At 38.9% G+C, this 18,686-nt stretch overlaps 1 protein-coding gene across 3 annotated transcripts in view; it reads left to right on the forward strand.

Moving 5' to 3' along the window:
- LOC128582159 (zinc finger protein 883-like) overlaps nt 1–6,154 on the forward strand; it is a 67,280-nt gene extending 61,126 nt beyond the window's left edge. For all 3 annotated transcript variants that reach the window (XM_053585789.1, XM_053585790.1, XM_053585791.1), the window contains one exon: nt 1,232–6,154. In XM_053585789.1, the coding sequence (XP_053441764.1) occupies nt 1,232–2,979 (1,748 nt within the window). In that variant the 3' untranslated portion in view covers nt 2,980–6,154. The remainder of the gene's footprint in view (nt 1–1,231) is intronic.
- The last annotated feature ends 12,532 nt before the right edge of the window (nt 6,155–18,686 follow it).

An 18,686-nucleotide genomic window follows, 5' to 3' on the forward strand; every position in this document is an offset into this window, starting at 1 on the left:
ACAAAGCCCAGCTATATTTTTGTTGCAGTTGTCATTGTTTGAGCTGGTCCAGGCTGGGTTCAAACTTGCTAGCTTTGGGGTATTTGGTGCCCTACCTATTGAACTACAGGTGCCGCCAGGCTATTTATTTATTTATTTATTTATTTTTCAGGCTATTTTTCTTTCTTTTTTGTAGAGACAGAGTCTCACTTTATCAGCCTCGGTAGAGTGCTGTAGCGTCACACAGCTCACAGCAACCTCCAATTCCTGGGCCTAGGCGATTTTCTTGCCTCAGCCTCCCGAGTAGCTGGGACTACAGGCGCCCGCCACAACAACCGGCTATTTTTTTTTTTTTTTGCAGTTTTTTTTGGCCAGGGCTGGGTTTGAACCTGCCACCTCTGGCATATGGGGCCGGCGCCCTACTCCTTTGAGCCACAGGCACTACCCATGCCTGGCTATTTGTTTGTTGCAGTTTGGCTGGGGGTGAGTTTGAACGCGCCACCCTCAGCGCCCTACCCACTGAGCCACAGGTGCTGCCCAAGGCTATTTTTTTTTTTTTTTTTTAAGAGACAAGGTCTCACTCTGGCTCAGGCTGGTCTCAAACCTGTGGGCTCAGGCAATCCACCCACCTCAGCTTCCCAAGTGCTGTGATTACAGGCAGAAACGTGTTTTAGTGAGACTTATGTGGCAGGAGGTAGGAAGTTACTGAGGATTCTGTGACAGGAAGTGGGACTTAGATATTTTTTTCCTCCTCCAAACTTAATTTTTTCTTTGCTATAACCCCTCAACACTGTTGTCTACTAATTTTTCATGGCAATTCTGCCTACTATTGGTTTCTTCTTGTGTTTCTCCATGTCTCAAACATTCATTCAAAATTACTTTGTTTTTAGTTTATTTTACTTTTTCTAGTTTTCAAGGTCAGATTTCAAAAGTGCAAATTACTGTGATTTTTTTTGCAGTTTTTGGCTGGGGCTAGGGTCAAACCCACCACTTCCTGTGTATGGGGCCGGTGCCCTACTCCTTTGAGCCACAAGTGCCACCCCTACTGTGCTTTTTTATTTGTAGATTCCATTCCTGTTTCCCACTACTACAGGTTATTGTGCAACTCTAAGAGAGCGAGATATAAACTCTCAGGGTTATCTTCATACTGGAAGACTGGGCTATGTATGCTAGGGCATTTGTATATTAAGTTCCCTTTCTACTTGAAATGTTTTAACATTTGTAAGGTATGGTAAATTATTCTCTTTTCTAGAATTCTGGAATGTTGATGACCTGATGGAGAAGAGCCAGGAAAACCAAGACCAGCATTTGTGGAAAGTTGATATTATCAATAATAAAAAACAGACTAAGGAAAGAAATAGTGTATTAGGAGAAACATTTAATGTGGATACAAACCTAGTTCCAGTGAGAAAAATACCTGATAAAAATGACACACATATAATAAATGTGAATATTTCAGATTTAATCATTAGTAATAGAAACTCCTATTTAGGGAAGTTTCATGAGGTCAGTGGACAAAAGAAATTGCTCCCCTGTGCAAAGCATGAGAATCCTCATGCCGGAGAGAAACATTTTGAATATGATGGAAATGCAAAAGCCATTAGTCAGAATGAAAACCGATTTCAGCATCAAGACATTAAAACTCTGAAGCAGTGTTTTAAATATAATGAATGTGGGAAAGCCTTCCACAAGGATGCAGAATTCTTTACCCATAAGAGATTGTGCTCATGGGAGAAGCCCTGTGAATATAATGAACACGAAAAAATCCTTTCTGATGATTCAAACCTTCTTGTCCATCAGAAAACTCACACAAAGGAGAATAATTATGAATTTAATGACTATGGGCGGAAGTATGTTGGTGAGAAACCAACTCTAAATAAACATAGAGTTATCATTAGGAAGAAATACTATGAATGTGGTAGTAATTTTGACAATAAGTCGTTTCTCACTCAAACTGAAAGAACTCACAAAGGAGAAACAGGCTTTGAATGTAGTGAGGGTGGGGAAATCTTTGAGAAACCAAATCTCTCTCCCCAGCAGAAGCATACAGAAAAGAAAACCTTCGAAGATACAGTTCCTTCTAAACATCAGCAAACCCACACAGGAGAAAAACTTTATGAATGTAAAGAGTGTGGGAAAGCTCTCAGCCACAGGTCATCTCTTCTAGTACATAATAGGATACACAGCGGGGAGAAACTTTATGAATGTAATGAGTGTGGGAAAGCTCTCGGGCACAGGTCATCTCTTATAGTACATAATAGGATACACAGTGGGGAGAAACCTTATGAATGTACTGAATGTGGGAAAACTTTCACAAATAGGTCAGGACTTAGAGTTCATCGGAGAATACACACAGGACAGAAGCCATATGAATGTATTGAATGTAAGAAAGCCTTCAGATACAAGTCTGGTCTCATAGTACATCAGAGAACACACACAGGTGAGAAACCCTATGAGTGTAATGAATGTGGAAAAAAATTCTGTGAGAAGTCAAACCTCCGTGTACATCAGAGAACTCACACGGGGGAGAAACCCTTTGAATGTAATGAATGTGAGAAAAGCTTCTTCCAGAAGTCGTCTCTTATAATACATCAGAGAACACACACAGGGGAGAAACCATATGAATGTAATGAATGTAGGAAAACTTTCTCCCAGAAGTCATCCCTTATCATGCATCAGAAAAGACACAAAAGAGAGAAACCAGATACATGCATTCAATGCAGCAAAACATTTAATCAGACATCAGCTCTTATTAAACATCAAAGAACACATGCTGGAGAGAAGCTATATGAATGTAATGAATGTGGTAAAACTTTCTTTTATAAATCATCTGTCAGAGTACATCAGAGAACTCACACAGGGGAGAAACCCTATAGGTGTAATGAATGTGGGAAAACCTTTCGCCAGAAGCCATCTCTCACAGCTCATCAGAAAGCACACAGGAGGCAGAAATCTTGTGAATCTACAAATGTGGAAAAGCCTCTCACCAGAACTCACTGATCTGAGAAAGGGCAGTGGGAAGAAATGCCTGTCAATATCATGAACATCCAGGAACCTTTTAACTCAGTTTATGTTAGAAGTAGTGAAAGGAAGAAACTTAACAAATATGAAGAATATTTTGCCCAGAAATAAAGTACCATCTCAGTGAGTATCAGGTATTTGATATTAGGGATATCTTACAAATGTTTTGAATATTCATTCTCAATTTTATGTTAATATCAGGTGTTAGCTGACTAGAACTATGCCAATTTGGGAATTGAGAACTAAAAAATCCCCACTAGAAATATTGTACTAAATGTTTCTGATATAATACCAAAATTTTACTGAAAATATACCACATAATGTAGCAGGAAGGTTGTTGAACAGCACAATTAGGTTGAGTAATTGTAAGTATTATACTAAATACAATTGCAAAGAGGCAAAGAAATATGTGAATATGCTTTATAACAGAGAAGTGTTGATTTTCTTAATGGAACCCATCATAATCTTATGTAAATGTGCCTATAGTTTAATATTTTTAATGATGTGTTTTAGATTTTCCACACTTAATATTTATCTTTTTCAGCCACAAGAACAAGGTATATATATATATATATTTTTTTTATTTATTTATTTTCTTTTTAGAGACAGAGTCTCACTTTATGGCCCTTGGTAGAGTGCCGTGGCATCACACAGCTCACAGCAACCTCCAGCTCCTGGGCTTAAGCGATTCTCTTGCCTCAGCCTCCCGAGTAGCTGGGACTACAGGTGCCCGCCATAGCACCCGGCTATTTTTTTGTTGCAGTTTGGCCAGGGCTGGGTTTGAACCCGCCACCCTCGGCATATGGGGCTGGCGCCCTACTCACTGAGCCACAGGCGCCGCCCAAGGTATATATTTTAAATAAAATATTTGTGGAGTGTAAATTTGTGTGCTCAAATTTTTTTTGCTACTCTTGGGCATATATCTACATATTGCCATTATTACTAAACTACTTCCCCCCCTAAAGAATCCAGACAGTGTATTTGTAAACTCAGTGTTAGCTAAATGGAATAGTAAGCTTGACAACAGTTAAACAGAAAATCGTTTAATATAGAAATACAACATATAATATTTACTTTTTTTTTTTTTTGAGACAGGATCTTGGTCTGTCTTGGAGTACAGTGGTGTCATAGTTAACTGCAACCTTAAACTCCTGGGCTCAAGCCTGCCAAGTAGCTGAGACTACAAGTGCACACCACCATTCCTGGCTAATTTTTCTAGATTTTGTAAAGACCGTGACTCACTCTTGGGCTGATGTTGAACTCTTCACCTCAGTCAACTCTCCTGCCTCAGTCTCCCTGAGGCACCACACTTGGTCAATATTGACATTTTATGATAATTGGAATTATGACATTCTAATTATGAAATCTGCCCTTAAAAAATTAATACTATTGGGCAGCGCCTGTGACTCAAAGGAGTAGGGCACCGGCCCCATATACCAGAGGTGGTGGGTTCAAACCTGGCCCCAGCCAAGAAAAAAAAAATTAATACTTATCAAATTTTATGTAAAATTTTCACTAATGCAATTCCCAAATTATTGTATGATTGGTATTGCAAAGTTTGAAGCTGGCATGCTCAGTCATTCATGAATTGTGTTTTTATTGCTGCATGGTTGTGGCACTAACAAGGAAGACTAACATGTCAGCAGCCTAAGAATGAACTATGCTGTTATTTAGATGATTTGGCAGTTTCAAAGTCTGTTTGTGGACTTTTACTTAATATTTAATGTTATAATTTAAAATACAATTAAAATGTTATCCAAGAGTCCATAAGATTTATGTAGGATACTTACCTGAACAATCACCAGAAAGCTAAGAAGAAATTTTAAGTAACAGTATGATACATTATCCCATTAGTTTATTGAAAATACGAGCTTTAAGGCTTGGTTTGGAGGCTCATCAATCCTGGCACTTAGGCAGGAGGCCATGGTGGGGGGAACTCTTGAAGCTAGGAGTTTAAGACCAGCCTGGGCAACATGTATCTGTCTTTGCAGAAACAGATAGTTTTTTATATTAGCCAGGCATGGTGGTGTGCATCTGTATTCCTAGGTATTTGAGAGGATGAGGCAAGTGGATCATATGAGCTCAGCAGGTTGGAGACTAGTGGGCTGTAATCCTGCCTCTCTACTCCAGCCTGGGCAAGAGAGTGAGATTGTTCTCTCTCTCTCTCTCTTTTTTTTTTTTTTGGTCTTGTGAGATCCTTCTCTTAAAAAGAAATACATGCTTAGAAAATATAAAGTAACATTAAAAACGATTAGAAAGTATAAGGAAACATTAAAAGCATGCCAGAGTGGTACAAATTTATACCCTGTGACAGTGATTTTCTTTTTTTTCTTTTTTGAGACAGAGCTTCAAGCTGTTGCCCTGGGTAGAGTGCTGTGGCATCACAGCTCACAGCAACCTTCACTTCAACAGGCACCTAGTGATTTTCATACTTAGCAATCTCCAACAGGCACTTAGCTCCAACAGCAACCTCAAACAGGCACCTCCAACAGGTACCTAGCTAAGTGATTTTCAATTGATGTGTCATGAGAAGATCTTAGGTGTGCCACAAACAATTTTAAAGTTCATTAAATTATTTTAAAAATGTTCAAAGCACAGTACATTTACTATTTTTTTAAACTTTTTTTGGTAACATAATTTAAGTGTGCCATGAGATATAAAAGTTTGAAAAACACTGTTCTGTAAGAACACATTCTCACTGTTTTATTTAGTCCCTATGAGAAAATTGGTATGGAATTTTAAAAAGGACTTTTAGGGCGTTGCCTGTGGCCCAGTGGATAGGGTGCTGGCCCCATATACTGAGGGTGGTGGGTTTGAACCTGGCCCAGGCCAAACTGCAACAAAAAATAGCCAGGCATTGTGGTGGGTGCCTGTAGTCCCAACTACTTGGGTGGCTGAGGCAAGAGAATTGCCTAAGCTCGGGAATTGGAGGTATGAGCTGTGACATCACAGCACTCTACCAAGGGTAAAAAAGTGAGACTCTGTCTCAAAAAAAAAAAAAAAAAAAAAAGGATTTTTAGGATAACATCTATGATGCAGACAATTCTGGACTGTTCTTTACTAATTTAATTTTTTTTTACATTTCAAGTGTTAAGATTTTAGGATATGTGTATAATTTTTCAATAAATAAGATCATACTTTACATATTGTATAACTTGTATGATACATTTTATGATTTGCTCTGAATTTTTCTGTGTCTCTGTTTCATCTTGAAAACATCTTTAATGGCCACATGTTTTCCCACTTTTCAAAACTGCAATTGCTTTTACCCACATCTTTATTTGGGGACATTTACATAGTTTGTTTTTCCATCTGAAGGGGATGTCTTCCCTTAATAGAAGGGAAGATAATTTTGACCAAGCCTTTCACTGAAGGAAATGTGAAAGCTGAGCCATTTTTGTTTGTTTGTTTGTTTGGAGACAGAGCCTCAAGTTGTCGCCCTGGGTAGAGTGCAGTGGCATCACAGCTCACAGCAAACTCCAACTCATGGGCTCAAGCGATTCTTCTTTCTCCGCCTCCCAAGTAGCTGGGACTACCGGGGCCCGCCACAATGCCTGGGTATTTTTTGGTTGTAGCCATCATTGTTGCTTGGCGGGCCCGGGCTGGATTCGAACCCGCCAGCTCAGGTGTATGTGGTTGGCGTCTTAGCCGCTTGAGCCACAGGCCCCGAGCCTGAGCCATTTAAAAAATGTTTTTAAAAATCGGAAAGGCTATGTTAACCACTGTGATAAAAATGTGTCAAATGGTTTATGAAGCGAGTGTATGATGCCCCATGATCATATCAATGTATACAGTTATGATTTAATAAAAAAAAATCTTTCTGAATGCACCATATAACTAATAATACAGCAATTACTGCAATATGATTCAGAAAGAATTGGAATTTCACGATACCAGCACAACACATAAAGCTACTTTTGCTGTGATAACTTGGTGATTTGAAAGAAGCAACAGGCTATGGTTTCCAGGGTTGTTTAGGCACAAAGAGGTCTGTAGTACAGATGGATCAGGATAAAACACCTTTGACTTTACTGGACCCCTGGAGGATTCTTCACATGTAGGATGCATAGAAAGAAAAGCAGTCTTTCTACAAATTGCAGTGAGGCTTCAAGATATTTGGGAAGTCTAGAACATTCTTAGGCCCTGAAATTATATTTAAGATATCAAGGAGTGTTTGTATACCCAACTTTCCTATAGAAGCAAGAAAAATTCCGCTGGAGGAAGAAACATCATCTTAGGCCTCAAATATATTTTCAAAAATTCTTTTTAATCACAATATAATAGAATTCTTTTCCAAGCAAAATTAAGTTTTAAGGAGGGACACATACAGCATTTTAGAAGAGGAAATGAGAGTTATGTCAGGAGATTTGGGTTAAAAAAGAACCCCAAATGTTTTTCTTTAAAGATAAACAGAATAATCCCAAATGGGATGACCCAGATTAAAGAAGGAAAAGAAGTGCAGTGAAAGTGGTGCATAAATATGAATGAATATTGGGTAACAGGTTTTGGGGGGAATTTTTTTTTTTTTTAATGTTTAAAACATTCCCTTTGGCTAGGGTTGGTGGCTTACAACTGTAATCCTAGCACTCTGGGAGGCTGAAGTGGGTGGATTGCCTGAGCTCAGGAGTTCAAGACTAGCCTGAGCAAGAGCAAGACCCCCTCTCTAAAAATAGCCCAGTGCTGTGGTAGGCACCTGTAGTCCCACTACTTGGGAGGCTGAGAGAAGGGGATCACTTGAGCCCAAGAGTTTGAGTTGCTGTGAGCTATGATGCTACAGCACTCAACCTCAGGGTAACTGAGTGAGACTGTCTCAAAGAAAAAAAAATAAAGATGTATTGTTATTTATAATAATCTTCAGTGGGGAACAACACACTTCTCCATTCACAGAATGATTATTTATACACTGCATTTTGCTGTGTAGAAAACTTACGTTTTACCCAAAATTTTGAGGGAAAAATAAGGATATGCATTTTACATGGGTAGTTAATTGCATATCAATGCAAATGTTTTATTTTATTTTAATTTTTTTTGAGACAGAGTCTCATTTTGTCACTCTTGATAGAGTGCCGTGGCATCACAGCTCATAGCAACCTCCAACTCTTGGGCTTAAGCGATTCTCTTGCCTCAGCCTCCCAAGTAGCTGGGACTACAGGCATCCTGTTTTAAATTATTTTATTTATGCTTATGTATTAAAAGTGTAGCTCTAAAATTTCTTGTGCCATAATATAAAATTCCTTTGTATTACATAAAGCAAGTACCCCTAAATATAGAAAAAAATTTTAATTAAAAAAATTAAAAAGAAATCTTTTTTCCCTGAAAGTTTGGCCCAATAATATGGGTATGCTTTACATACAGTAGTGCATTCTACATGTCAAACTACAGGGTGTGTGTATATTAATGCTGTTGTATATTCATGGATTGGCACAAAAATGAAAATGAATATTACATATAAAACTTGGATGAGGGCAGCACCTGTGGCTCAGTGAGTAGGATGCCAGCCCCATATACCAAGGGTAGGAGCTTCAAACCTGGCCCGGGCCAAACTGCAATAAAAAGATAGTTGGGCGTTGTGGTGGGCGCCTGTAGTCCCAGCTACTTGGGAGGCTGAGGCAAGAGAATCGCTTAAGCCCAGGAGTTGGAGGTTGCTGTGAGCTGTGACGCCATGGCACTCTACGCAAGGGCCATAGCTTGAGGCTCTATCTCAAAAAAAAAAAACACAAAACTTGGATGAATGTAACATGCAAATGAAACACATGTATATTACATTTATGTGCCCCTGAAACCATGTCTGTTGAAATTCAATATGAGCATTTTTTTTTGAAAGAGAAATTAACAGATCTATCTGTATTCTCTGCTTAACCGGCAGAGCATATGTTCCCCCACTCCCACTGCATTGCTGCCTTGGGGACCCTGCCTGTGAGAAGTAACACTGCCCTTCTCTTAGAGAAAACCACATTATAGTAAAGTCTGCCTACTTTAGATTTGGGTTATTCATAGTGTCATTATGGCAGAGGCTAAATGTTTTCATTCATTTATCAAATATTTATTGATTTTTGACTACATTTCAGTCACTGTCCCAGGTATACAGTAGACAAAAGGGAATACAGTAGACAAGAGGTATTGTGAATAGTGGCCACTCTCCTTTTTTTTTTTATTTATTAAATCAAAGCTGTGTACATTAATGCAATCATGGGGAACAATGTGCTGGTTTTATATACAATTTGAAATGTTTTCATCAAACTGGTTAACATAGCCTTCACAGCATTTTCTTAGTTATTGTGTAAGACATTTATAATCTACACCTAGTCCTAGTGAATTTCACATGTACCCTTGTAAGATGCACTGTTAGGTGTAATCCCACCAATTACCCTCCCTCTACCCATCCTCCCTCCTCCCCTCCTCACTCTCTCCCCTTCTTCTTGGCCTATAATTGGGTTCACAAGAAAGTTAAAAATTGGTTTCATAGTAAGACTGAGTACATTGAATACTTTTTCTTCCATTCTTGAGATACTTTGCTAAGAAGAATATGTTCCAGCTCCATCCATGTAAACATGTAAGAGGTAAAGTTTCCATCTTTCTTTAAGGCTGCATAATATTCCATGGCGTACATATATCACAATTCATTAATCCATTCATGGGTCGATGAGCACTTGGGCTTCTTCCATGACTTAGCAATTATGAATTGGGCTGCAATAAACATTCTCGGTACGCATGTTTTTGTTATAATGTGATTTTTGGTCTTCTGGATATATACCTGGTAGAGGAATTGTAGGAGGAATTGTAGGATCAAATGGCAGGTCTATTTTTAGATCTCTTAAGTATTCTCCAAACATCTTTCCAAAAGGAATGTATTAGTTTGCATTTCCACCAGCAATGTAGAAATGTTCCCTTTTTTCCACATCCACACCAACATCTCTGGTTTTGGGATTTTGTGATGTGGGCTAATTTTACTGGAGTTAGATACTATCTCAAAGTAGTTTTGATTTGCATTTCTCTGATGATTAAGGATGATGAGCATTTTTTCATGTGTCTGTAGGCCATGTGCCTGTCTTCTTCAGAGAAGTTTCTCTTCAAGTCCCTTGCCCACCCTGAGAAGGGATCACTTGTTCTTTTCTTCCTAATATGTTTGAGTTCTCTATGGATTCTGGCTATTAAACCTTTGTCAGAGACATAACCTGCAAATATCTTCTCCCATTCTGAGGGCTGTCTGCTTGCTTTACTTACTGTGTTCTTGGCTGTGCAGGAGCTTTTTAGTTTGATCAGGTACCACTAGTGTATTTTTGATGTTGCTTCAATTGCCTGGGGGTCCTCCTCATAAAATATTTGCCCAGGCCAATTTCTTCAAGAGTTTTCCCTGCACTTTCTTCTAGTATTTTTATAGTTTCGTGTCTTAAGTTTAAATCTTTAATCCAGTGAGAGTCTATCTTAGTTAATGGTGAGACGTGTGGGTCCAGTTTCAGTCTTCTACAGGTCGCCAGCCAGTTCACCCAGCACCGTTTGTTAAATAGGGAATCTTTCCCCCCACCGAATGTTTTTAATTGGCTTGTCAAAGATCAAATAACGGTAAGTAGCTGGGTTCATCTCTTGGTTCTCTATTCTGTTCCATACATCTAACTTTTTGTTTTTGTGCCAGTACCATGCTGTTTTGATAACTATCGATTTATAGTATAGTCTTGAGAGAGGATACCCGAGAAGGGTGAGGTCTAGAAGAGCAGGTCTTCTCAAGGAGACCACAGGGATACACATGCAGGGTCCTCTCCATGGTGACTCAGCTCTTGGGAATTTGTAAACTTAACTTCCTGAAACTTGGAAATTTCCAAGTTCTGTGAAGTCCTGTAGTTCTGTAGGGGTGGGAATAGTGTCTCTCACTTGATTCAAACTGGCCAATGAGAAGGGTACCTGTAGGGTGGAACTTTTTGACTGTTAATAAAGAGGGAAAGACCAAGGCAGTAGGAGAGCACGGCCATTTGGAATTCTTCTATGCTGTAAGCTCCTGGTTGGTGAATAAAGCCCTTCCTCTTATAAATGTGGCGTTTGAGTGCTCTTTCTCTCTGTTGGGCCTTGTCTTCCTGCAACAGTCTGAAGTCTGGTAGTGTAATTCCTCCTGCTTTGTTTTTATTTCTGAGTAATGTCTTGGCTATTCAAGGTTTTTTCTGATTCCATATAAAACGAAGTATTTTTTCGAGATCTTTAAAGTATGACAGTGGAGCTTTAAGGGATTGCATTAAAATTGCATATTGCTTTGAGTAGTATGGACATTGTTTTTAAACACATTTTAATAAGCCCTTTTATTTTGATAAATAAAATAAAATTTACAGCCTAAATGTATTACCACAGCTTGTTAATCCATTCCTGGGTTGGTGGGCATTTAGGCTGTTTCCACATTTTGGCGATTGTAAATTGAGCTGCAATAAACAGTCTAGTACAAGTGTCCTTATGATAAAAGGATTTTTTTCCTTCTGGGTAGATGCCCAGTAATGGGATTGCAGGATCAAATGGGAGGTCTAGCTTGAGTGCTTCGAGGTTTCTCCATACTTCCTTCCAGAAAGGTTGTACTAGTTTGCAGTCCCACCAGCAGTGTAAAAGTGTTCCCTTCTCTCCACATCCACGCCAGCATCTGCAGTTCTGAGATTTTGTGATGTGGGCCATTCTCACTGGGGTTAGATGGTATCTCAGGGTTGTTTTCATTTGCATTTCTCTAATATATAGAGATGATGAACATTTTTTCATATGTTTGTTAGCCATTCGTCTGTCATCTTTAGAGAGGTTCTATTCGTGTCTCTTGCCCATTGATATATGGGATTATTGGCTTTTTCCATGTGGATTAATTTGAGTTCTCTATAGATCCTAGTTATCAAACTTTTATCTGATTGAAAATATGCAAATATCCTTTCCCATTGTGTAGGTTGTCTCTTTGCTTTGGTTGTTGTCTCCTTAGCTGTACAGAAGCTTTTCAGTTTAATGAAGTCCCATTTGTTTATTTTTGTTGTTGTTGCCATTGCCATGGCAGTCTTCTTCATGAAGTCTTTCCCCAGGCCAATATCTTCCAGTGTTTTTCCTATGCTTTCTTTGAGGATTTTTATTGTTTCATGCCTTAAATTTAAGTCCTTTATCCATTTCGAATCAATTTTTGTGAGTGGGGACAGGAGTGGGTCCAGTTTCAGTCTTTTATATGTAGACATCCAGTTCTCCCAACACCATTTATTGAATAGGGAGTCTTTCCCCCAGGATATGTTCTTGTTTGGTTTATCGAAGATTAGGTGGTTGTAATGTGTTAGTTTTATTTCTTGGTTTTCAATTCGATTCCAAGTGTCTATGTCTCTGTTTTTGTGCCAGTACCATGCTGTCTTGACCACTATGGCTTTGTAGTATAGACTAAAATCTGGTATGCTGATGCCCCCAGCTTTATTTTTATTATTAAGAACTGCCTTAGCTATACGGAGTTTTTTCTGGTTCCATATAAAACGCAGAATCATTTTCTCCAAATGTTGAAAGTATGATTTTGGTATTTTGATAGGAATGACATTGAGTAGGTAGATTGCTTTGGGAAGTATAGACGTTTTAACAATGTTGATTCTTCCTGTCCGTGAGCATGGTATGTTCTTCCATTTGTTAATATCCTCTGCTATTTCCTTTCTTAGGATTTCATAATTGTCTTTATAGAGGTCCTTCACCTCCTTCGTTAGGTATATTCCTAGGTATTTCATTTTCTTTGAAACTATGGTGAAGGGAGTTGTGTCCTTAATTAGCTTCTCATCTTGACTGTTATTGATGTATACAAAGGCTACTGACCTGTGGACATTGATTTTATATCCTGAAACATTACTGTATTTTTTGATGACTTCTAAGAGTCTTGTGGTTGAGTCTTTGGGGTTCTCTAAGTATAAGATCATGTCATCAGCAAAGAGGGAAAGTTTGACCTCCTCTGCTCCCATTTGGATTCCCTTTATTTCCTTGTCTTGCCTAATTGTATTGGCTAGTACTTCCAGCACTATGTTGAATAGTAAAGGTGACAGAGGACAACCTTGTCTGGTTCCAGTTCTAAGGGGAAAAGCTTTCAGTTTTACTCCATTCAGTACAATATTAGCTGTGGGTTTGTCATAAATAGCTTCAATAAGTTTTAGAAATGTGCCACCTATGCCTATACCCTTCAGTATTCTAATTAGAAAAGGATGCTGGATTTTATCAAATGCTTTTTCTGCATCTATTGAGAGGATCATGTGATCTTTATTTTTGCCTCTGTTAATATGGTGGATAACGTTTATGGACTTGTCTATGTTAAACCAGCCTTGCATCCCTGGGCTGAAGCCTACTTGATCATGATGAATGACTTTTTTGATGATAAGCTGTAATCTATTGGCTAGGATTTTGTTGAGAATTTTTGCATCTATATTCATGAGTGAGATTGGTCTGAAATTCTCCTTTTTGTTTGTGTCTTTTCCTGGTTTTGGTATCAGGGTGATGTTTGCTTCATAGAATGTGTTGGGGAAGATTCCTTCTTCCTCAATTTTTTGGAATAATTTCTGCAGTACAGGAATAAGCTCTTCCTTGAAGGTTTGATAGAATTCTGGTGTGAAGCCATCTGGACCAGGGCATTTTTTTGTTGGAAGATTTTTTATTGTTTCTTTGATCTCAGTGCTTGAAATTGGTCTGTTCAGGAGCTCTATTTCTTCCTGGCTAAGTCTAGGGAGAGGGTGTGATTCCAAATATTGATCCATTTACTTCACATTGTCAAGTTTCTGGGCATAGAGTTTCTGGTAGTATTCAGAGGTGATCTCTTGTATCTCTGTGGGATCAGTTATTATTTTCCCTTTATCATTTCTGATTGAGGTTACTAGGGATTTTACTTTTCTGTTTCTCGTTAGTCTGGCCAATGGTTTATCTATTTTATTTATTTTTTCAAAAAACCAACTCCTTGTTTCATTAATTTTCTGAATGATTCTTTTGTTTTCAATTTCATTGATCTCTGATTTGATTTTGGATATTTCTTTTCTTCTACTGAGTTTAGGCTTAGATTGTTCTTCTTTTTCCAATTCCGTAAGATGGCTTGTGAGATTGTTGATGCGCTCTCTTTCTGTTTTTCGAATGTAGGCATCTAAAGCGATGAATTTTCCTCTCAAAACTGCTTTTGCAGTATTCCACAGGTTTTGGTAGCTTGTGTCTTCATTGTTGTTATGCACAAGGAAGTTAATGATTTCCTGTGTTATTTCTTCCTGCACCCATCTGTTATTCAACAGAAGATTGTTTAATTTCCATGCCTTTGGGTGGGGTTGAACGTTTTTGTTAGAGTTGAGTTCCACCTTTAGTGCCTTATGGTCTGAGAAGATACAAGGTAAAATTTCAATTCTTTTAATTCTGTTGATATTTGTTTTGTGTCCCAGGATATGATCAATTTTGGAGAATGTTCCATGGGGTGATGAGAAGAATGTATATTCTTTATCTTTGGGGTGGAGTGTTCTATATGCGTCTATCAAGCACAGTTGTTCTAGGGTCTCATTTAAATCTCTTATATCTTTGTTTAATTTCTGTTTAGAGGATCTGTCCAGCTCTGTAAGAGGAGTGTTAAAGTCCCCTGTCATTATGGTATTATCAGATATCATATTGCTCAGACTGAGTAAGGTCTGTTTCAAGAATCTGGGAGCATTTAAATTAGGTGCATAAATATTTAGAATTGAAAAGTCTTCTTGTTGAATTTTTCCCTTGACCAATATAAAGTGACCATCTTTGTCTTTTTTGACTTTAGTTGCTTTAAATCCACATGTAGTTGAAAATAAGATCGCAACTCCTCTTTTCTTCTGAATTCCATTTGCCTGAAAAATTGTCTTCCAACCCTTGACTTGGAGCTTTAATTTGTCTTTTGAAGCCAGGTGTGTTTCTTGCAGACAGCAAATGGATGGCTTGTGTTTTTTAATCCAGTCAGCCAATCTATGTCTCTTCAGTGGGGAATTCAAGCCATTAACATTTATTGAGATAATTGATAATTGTGGTAGTATTCTATACATCTTATTTGGTGAGAGTCCATTGCTTAGTTTTATCTTTTGCATCAGTGTGGAGGTTAGGTTCTGTCCTTTGATTTCTGAGTTCTTACTTTGCTGCTGATCCATTGTGGTGGTCAGTGTGCAGAACAGATTGAAGTATTTCCTATAGAGCTGGTCTTGTTGTGGTGAATTTCCTCAATGTTTGTATATCTGTAAATGATTTGATTTCTCCGTCAATTTTGAAGCTTAGCTTAGCAGGGTACAGAATTCTGGGCTGGAAATTGTTCTGTTTAAGTAGATTAAAGGTAGATGACCATTGTCTTCTTGCTTGGAAAGTTTCATTAGAGAAGTCTGCGGTCACTCTGATGGATTTGCCCCTGTAGGTCAACTGGTGCTTACTCCTGGCAGCTTGCAGAATCTTTTCTTTTGTTTTGACTTTGGGCAGGTTCATCACAATGTGTCTTGGAGAAGCTCGGTTAGAGTTGAGGCGACCTGGGGTCAGATATTCCTCTGAAAGCAGTGTGTCAGAATCTTTGGTGATATTTGGGAAGTTTTCTTTTATAATATTCTCTAGTATCGCTTCTATTCCTCTGGGGCAGTCTTCTTCCCCTTCTGGGATTCCTATAAGTCGTATGTTGGAACGCTTCATAAAGTCCCATAATTCTGACAGTGAACGTTCTGCTTTCTCTCTCTTCTTTTCTGCCTCTTTTACTATCTGAGTTATCTGAAGAACTTCGTCTTCTACCTCTGAAATTCTTTCTTGTGCATGGTCTAACCTGTTGCTGATACTTTCTATTGCATCTTTAAGTTCCTTAATTGACTGTTTCAGTTCCTTCAGCTCTGCTATAGCCTTTTTATATTCTTCGTATCGTTCATCTCTTATTTGATTCTGTTTTTGGATTTCCTTTTGGTTATTTCCCACTTTATTAGCAGTTTCCTTCATTGTTTCCATCATTTCTTACATTGTTTTCATCATGTGTATTCTAAATTCCCTTTCTGTCATTCCTAACATTTCTTTATAGGTGGAATCGTCTGCAGTAGCTACCTTGTGGTCCCTTGGCGGGGTTGTTCTGGACTGGTTCTTTCATGTTGCCTGGAGTTTTCTGCTGATTCTTCCTCATGAATGATTTCTTTTATCTGTTTCCTTGTCCTAATTTTCCTTTCCCTTCCTGTTGCTCTTTAAGTTCTTGTGCAGTTGCGGGCGAGTTTAGACCGATTGAACACACGCAACAACTTGCTGGTTTTCCGCTGTTTTAGTCCTCCTCTTGGGGTCCAGAAGTCTCTCGCTGACTCCCTGAATCCTCACAGGGGTGATGATAGGCAGATCCCATCAGCCAGAGATGCCTGGAGTCCTATCTCCCCAGACGCATGGTGTCCAGATGCAAGGAAGCTGTTAGTCAGCCACACATCTTCCTCTCCCCAGTCCTATTTTGATGTCAGGTTCTCCTCTTCAGCCCCTCTTACCTCGTTTCCCTGGAGGGCCTGTGGTCAGAGAGGGAAAGGATGAGTAAGAAGGAGCTTGCAGATGAAGAAGCCCTCCTGACAGATGCTTGCTGGGCGGGGGAGGCCTGGAGGAGAAACACGCACAACCCAGGCTGCTCCTCCACACCAAATGGTCCCAGGAATAGGTCTCCAACATCTGCAGCTGGCTCTTGGGAAGAAGAAACCTGTAAAATGTCTGTAGTACAACATTCCCAGGAAGTTCCAGTAGTTTGGACATTTTAACAATGTTGATTCTTCCCAGTCATGAGTATGGTATGTTTTTCCATTTGTTAGCATCTTCAGGTATTTCTTTTCTTAAGAGTTTCATAGTTCTCTTTATAGAGATCTTTCATGTCCTTTGTTAGATAAACCCCAAAATATTTCATCTTCTTTGGCACTACTGTGAACGGAATAGAGTCCTTGACTGTTTTTTAAGCTTGACTATTGTTGGTATATATAAAGGCTATCAATTTGACTGTTGATTTTGTAACCTGAGACACTGCTATATTCCTTGATCACTTCTAAGAGTTTTGTAGTAGGATCCCCAGTGTTTTCCAGATATACAATTATATCATCTGTGAAGAGTGAAAGTTTGATCTCTTCTGACCCTATATGGATACCCTTGATCGCCTTTTCTTGCCTAATCGCGATAGCTAAGACTTCCATTACAATGTTAAAAAACAGTGGAGACAATGGGCAACCTTGCCCGATTCCTGATTTGAGTGGAAATGATTTCAATTTAACTCAATTCAATTTGATATTGGCTATGGGTTTGCTGTAGATGGCCTCTATCAGTTTAAGAAATGTCCCTTCTGGGGTGCGCCTGTGGCTCAGTGAGTAGGGCGCTGGCCCCATATGCTGAGAGTGGCGGGTTCCAAGCCAGCCCCGGGCCAAACTGCAACCAAAAAATAGCCGGGCGTTGTGGTGGGCGCGTATAGTCCTCGCTGCTTGGGAGGCTGAGGCAAGAGAATCGTGTAAGCCCAAGAGCTAGAGGTTGCTGTGAGTCCTGTGATGTCATGGCACTCTACTGAGGGCAGTAAAGTGAGACTCTGTCTCTATAAAAAAAAAAAAGAAAGAAATGTCCCTTGTATACCCATTTTCTTAAGTGTTCTGATTGTGAATGTATGCTGGATATTATCAAAAGCTTTTTCTGCATCAATTGAGAGAATCATATGGTCTTTGTTTTTTAATTTATGTGCTGAATTATATTTATAGATTTACATATATTGACCCAGCGTTGAGACCCTGGAATAAAACCCACTTGGTCATGGTGTATAATTTGTTTGATGTGTTCCTGGATTCTGTTTGTTGCTGAATATTTTGGTGTCAATATTCATTAGTGATATTGGTGTATAATTTTCTTTTCTTGTTGGGTCTTTTCCTGATTTGGGGATAAAGGTGATGTTTGCTTTATATAATGTGTTGGGTAGTCTTCCTTTTTCTATATTTTGGAAGAGGTTGAGTAATATTGGTACTAGTTCCTTTTTAAACTCTACCTCTCCCTATTAAAACTCCACTGTCATACTTTAAAGAGGTAGAGGTAGAGTTTAAAGAGGTAGAGTTTAAAGAGGTAGAATTCTGATGTGAAGCCCTCTGGTCCAGGGCTTTTCTTTCTTTCTTTCTTTCTTTTTTTTTTCTTCGTAGAGACATAGTCTCACTTTATCACCCTTGGTAGAGTGCCATGGCCTCACACAGCTCACAGCAACCTCCTCCAACTCCTGGGATTAGGCGATTCTCCTGCCTTAGCCTCTTGAGTAGCTGGGACTACAGGCGCCCACCACAATGCCTGTTTTTTTTTTTTTTTTTGTTGCAATTCAGCCGGGGCTGGGTTTGAACCCACCATCCTCCGTATATGGGTCTGGTGCTCTACCCACTGAGCCAGTGGCGCCACCCTGGGCTTGTCTTTTTAGGGAGATTTTGTGTAGTTGATGCTGTTTCAGAACTTGATATAGGCCTGTTCAACATTTCCACTTGATTGTGGCTACGTCTTGGAAGGTGGTGTGCTTCCAAGTATTGGTCAATTTCCTTCAGATTTTCACATTTCTGAGAATAAAGTTTCTTGTAATATTTTTTAAGGATTTTTTGAATTTCTGAGGAGTATGTTGTTATTTCATAATTACCATTTATGACTGATGAAATTAGAGATTTTACACTTTATTTCCTGATTAGGTTAGCCAAAGGTTTATCTATTTTATTGACCTTTTCAAAAAAAACAACCTTTTGATT

Source organism: Nycticebus coucang, chromosome 3 (assembly GCF_027406575.1).
Source record: "Nycticebus coucang isolate mNycCou1 chromosome 3, mNycCou1.pri, whole genome shotgun sequence".
Lineage (NCBI taxonomy): Eukaryota > Metazoa > Chordata > Mammalia > Primates > Lorisidae > Nycticebus > Nycticebus coucang.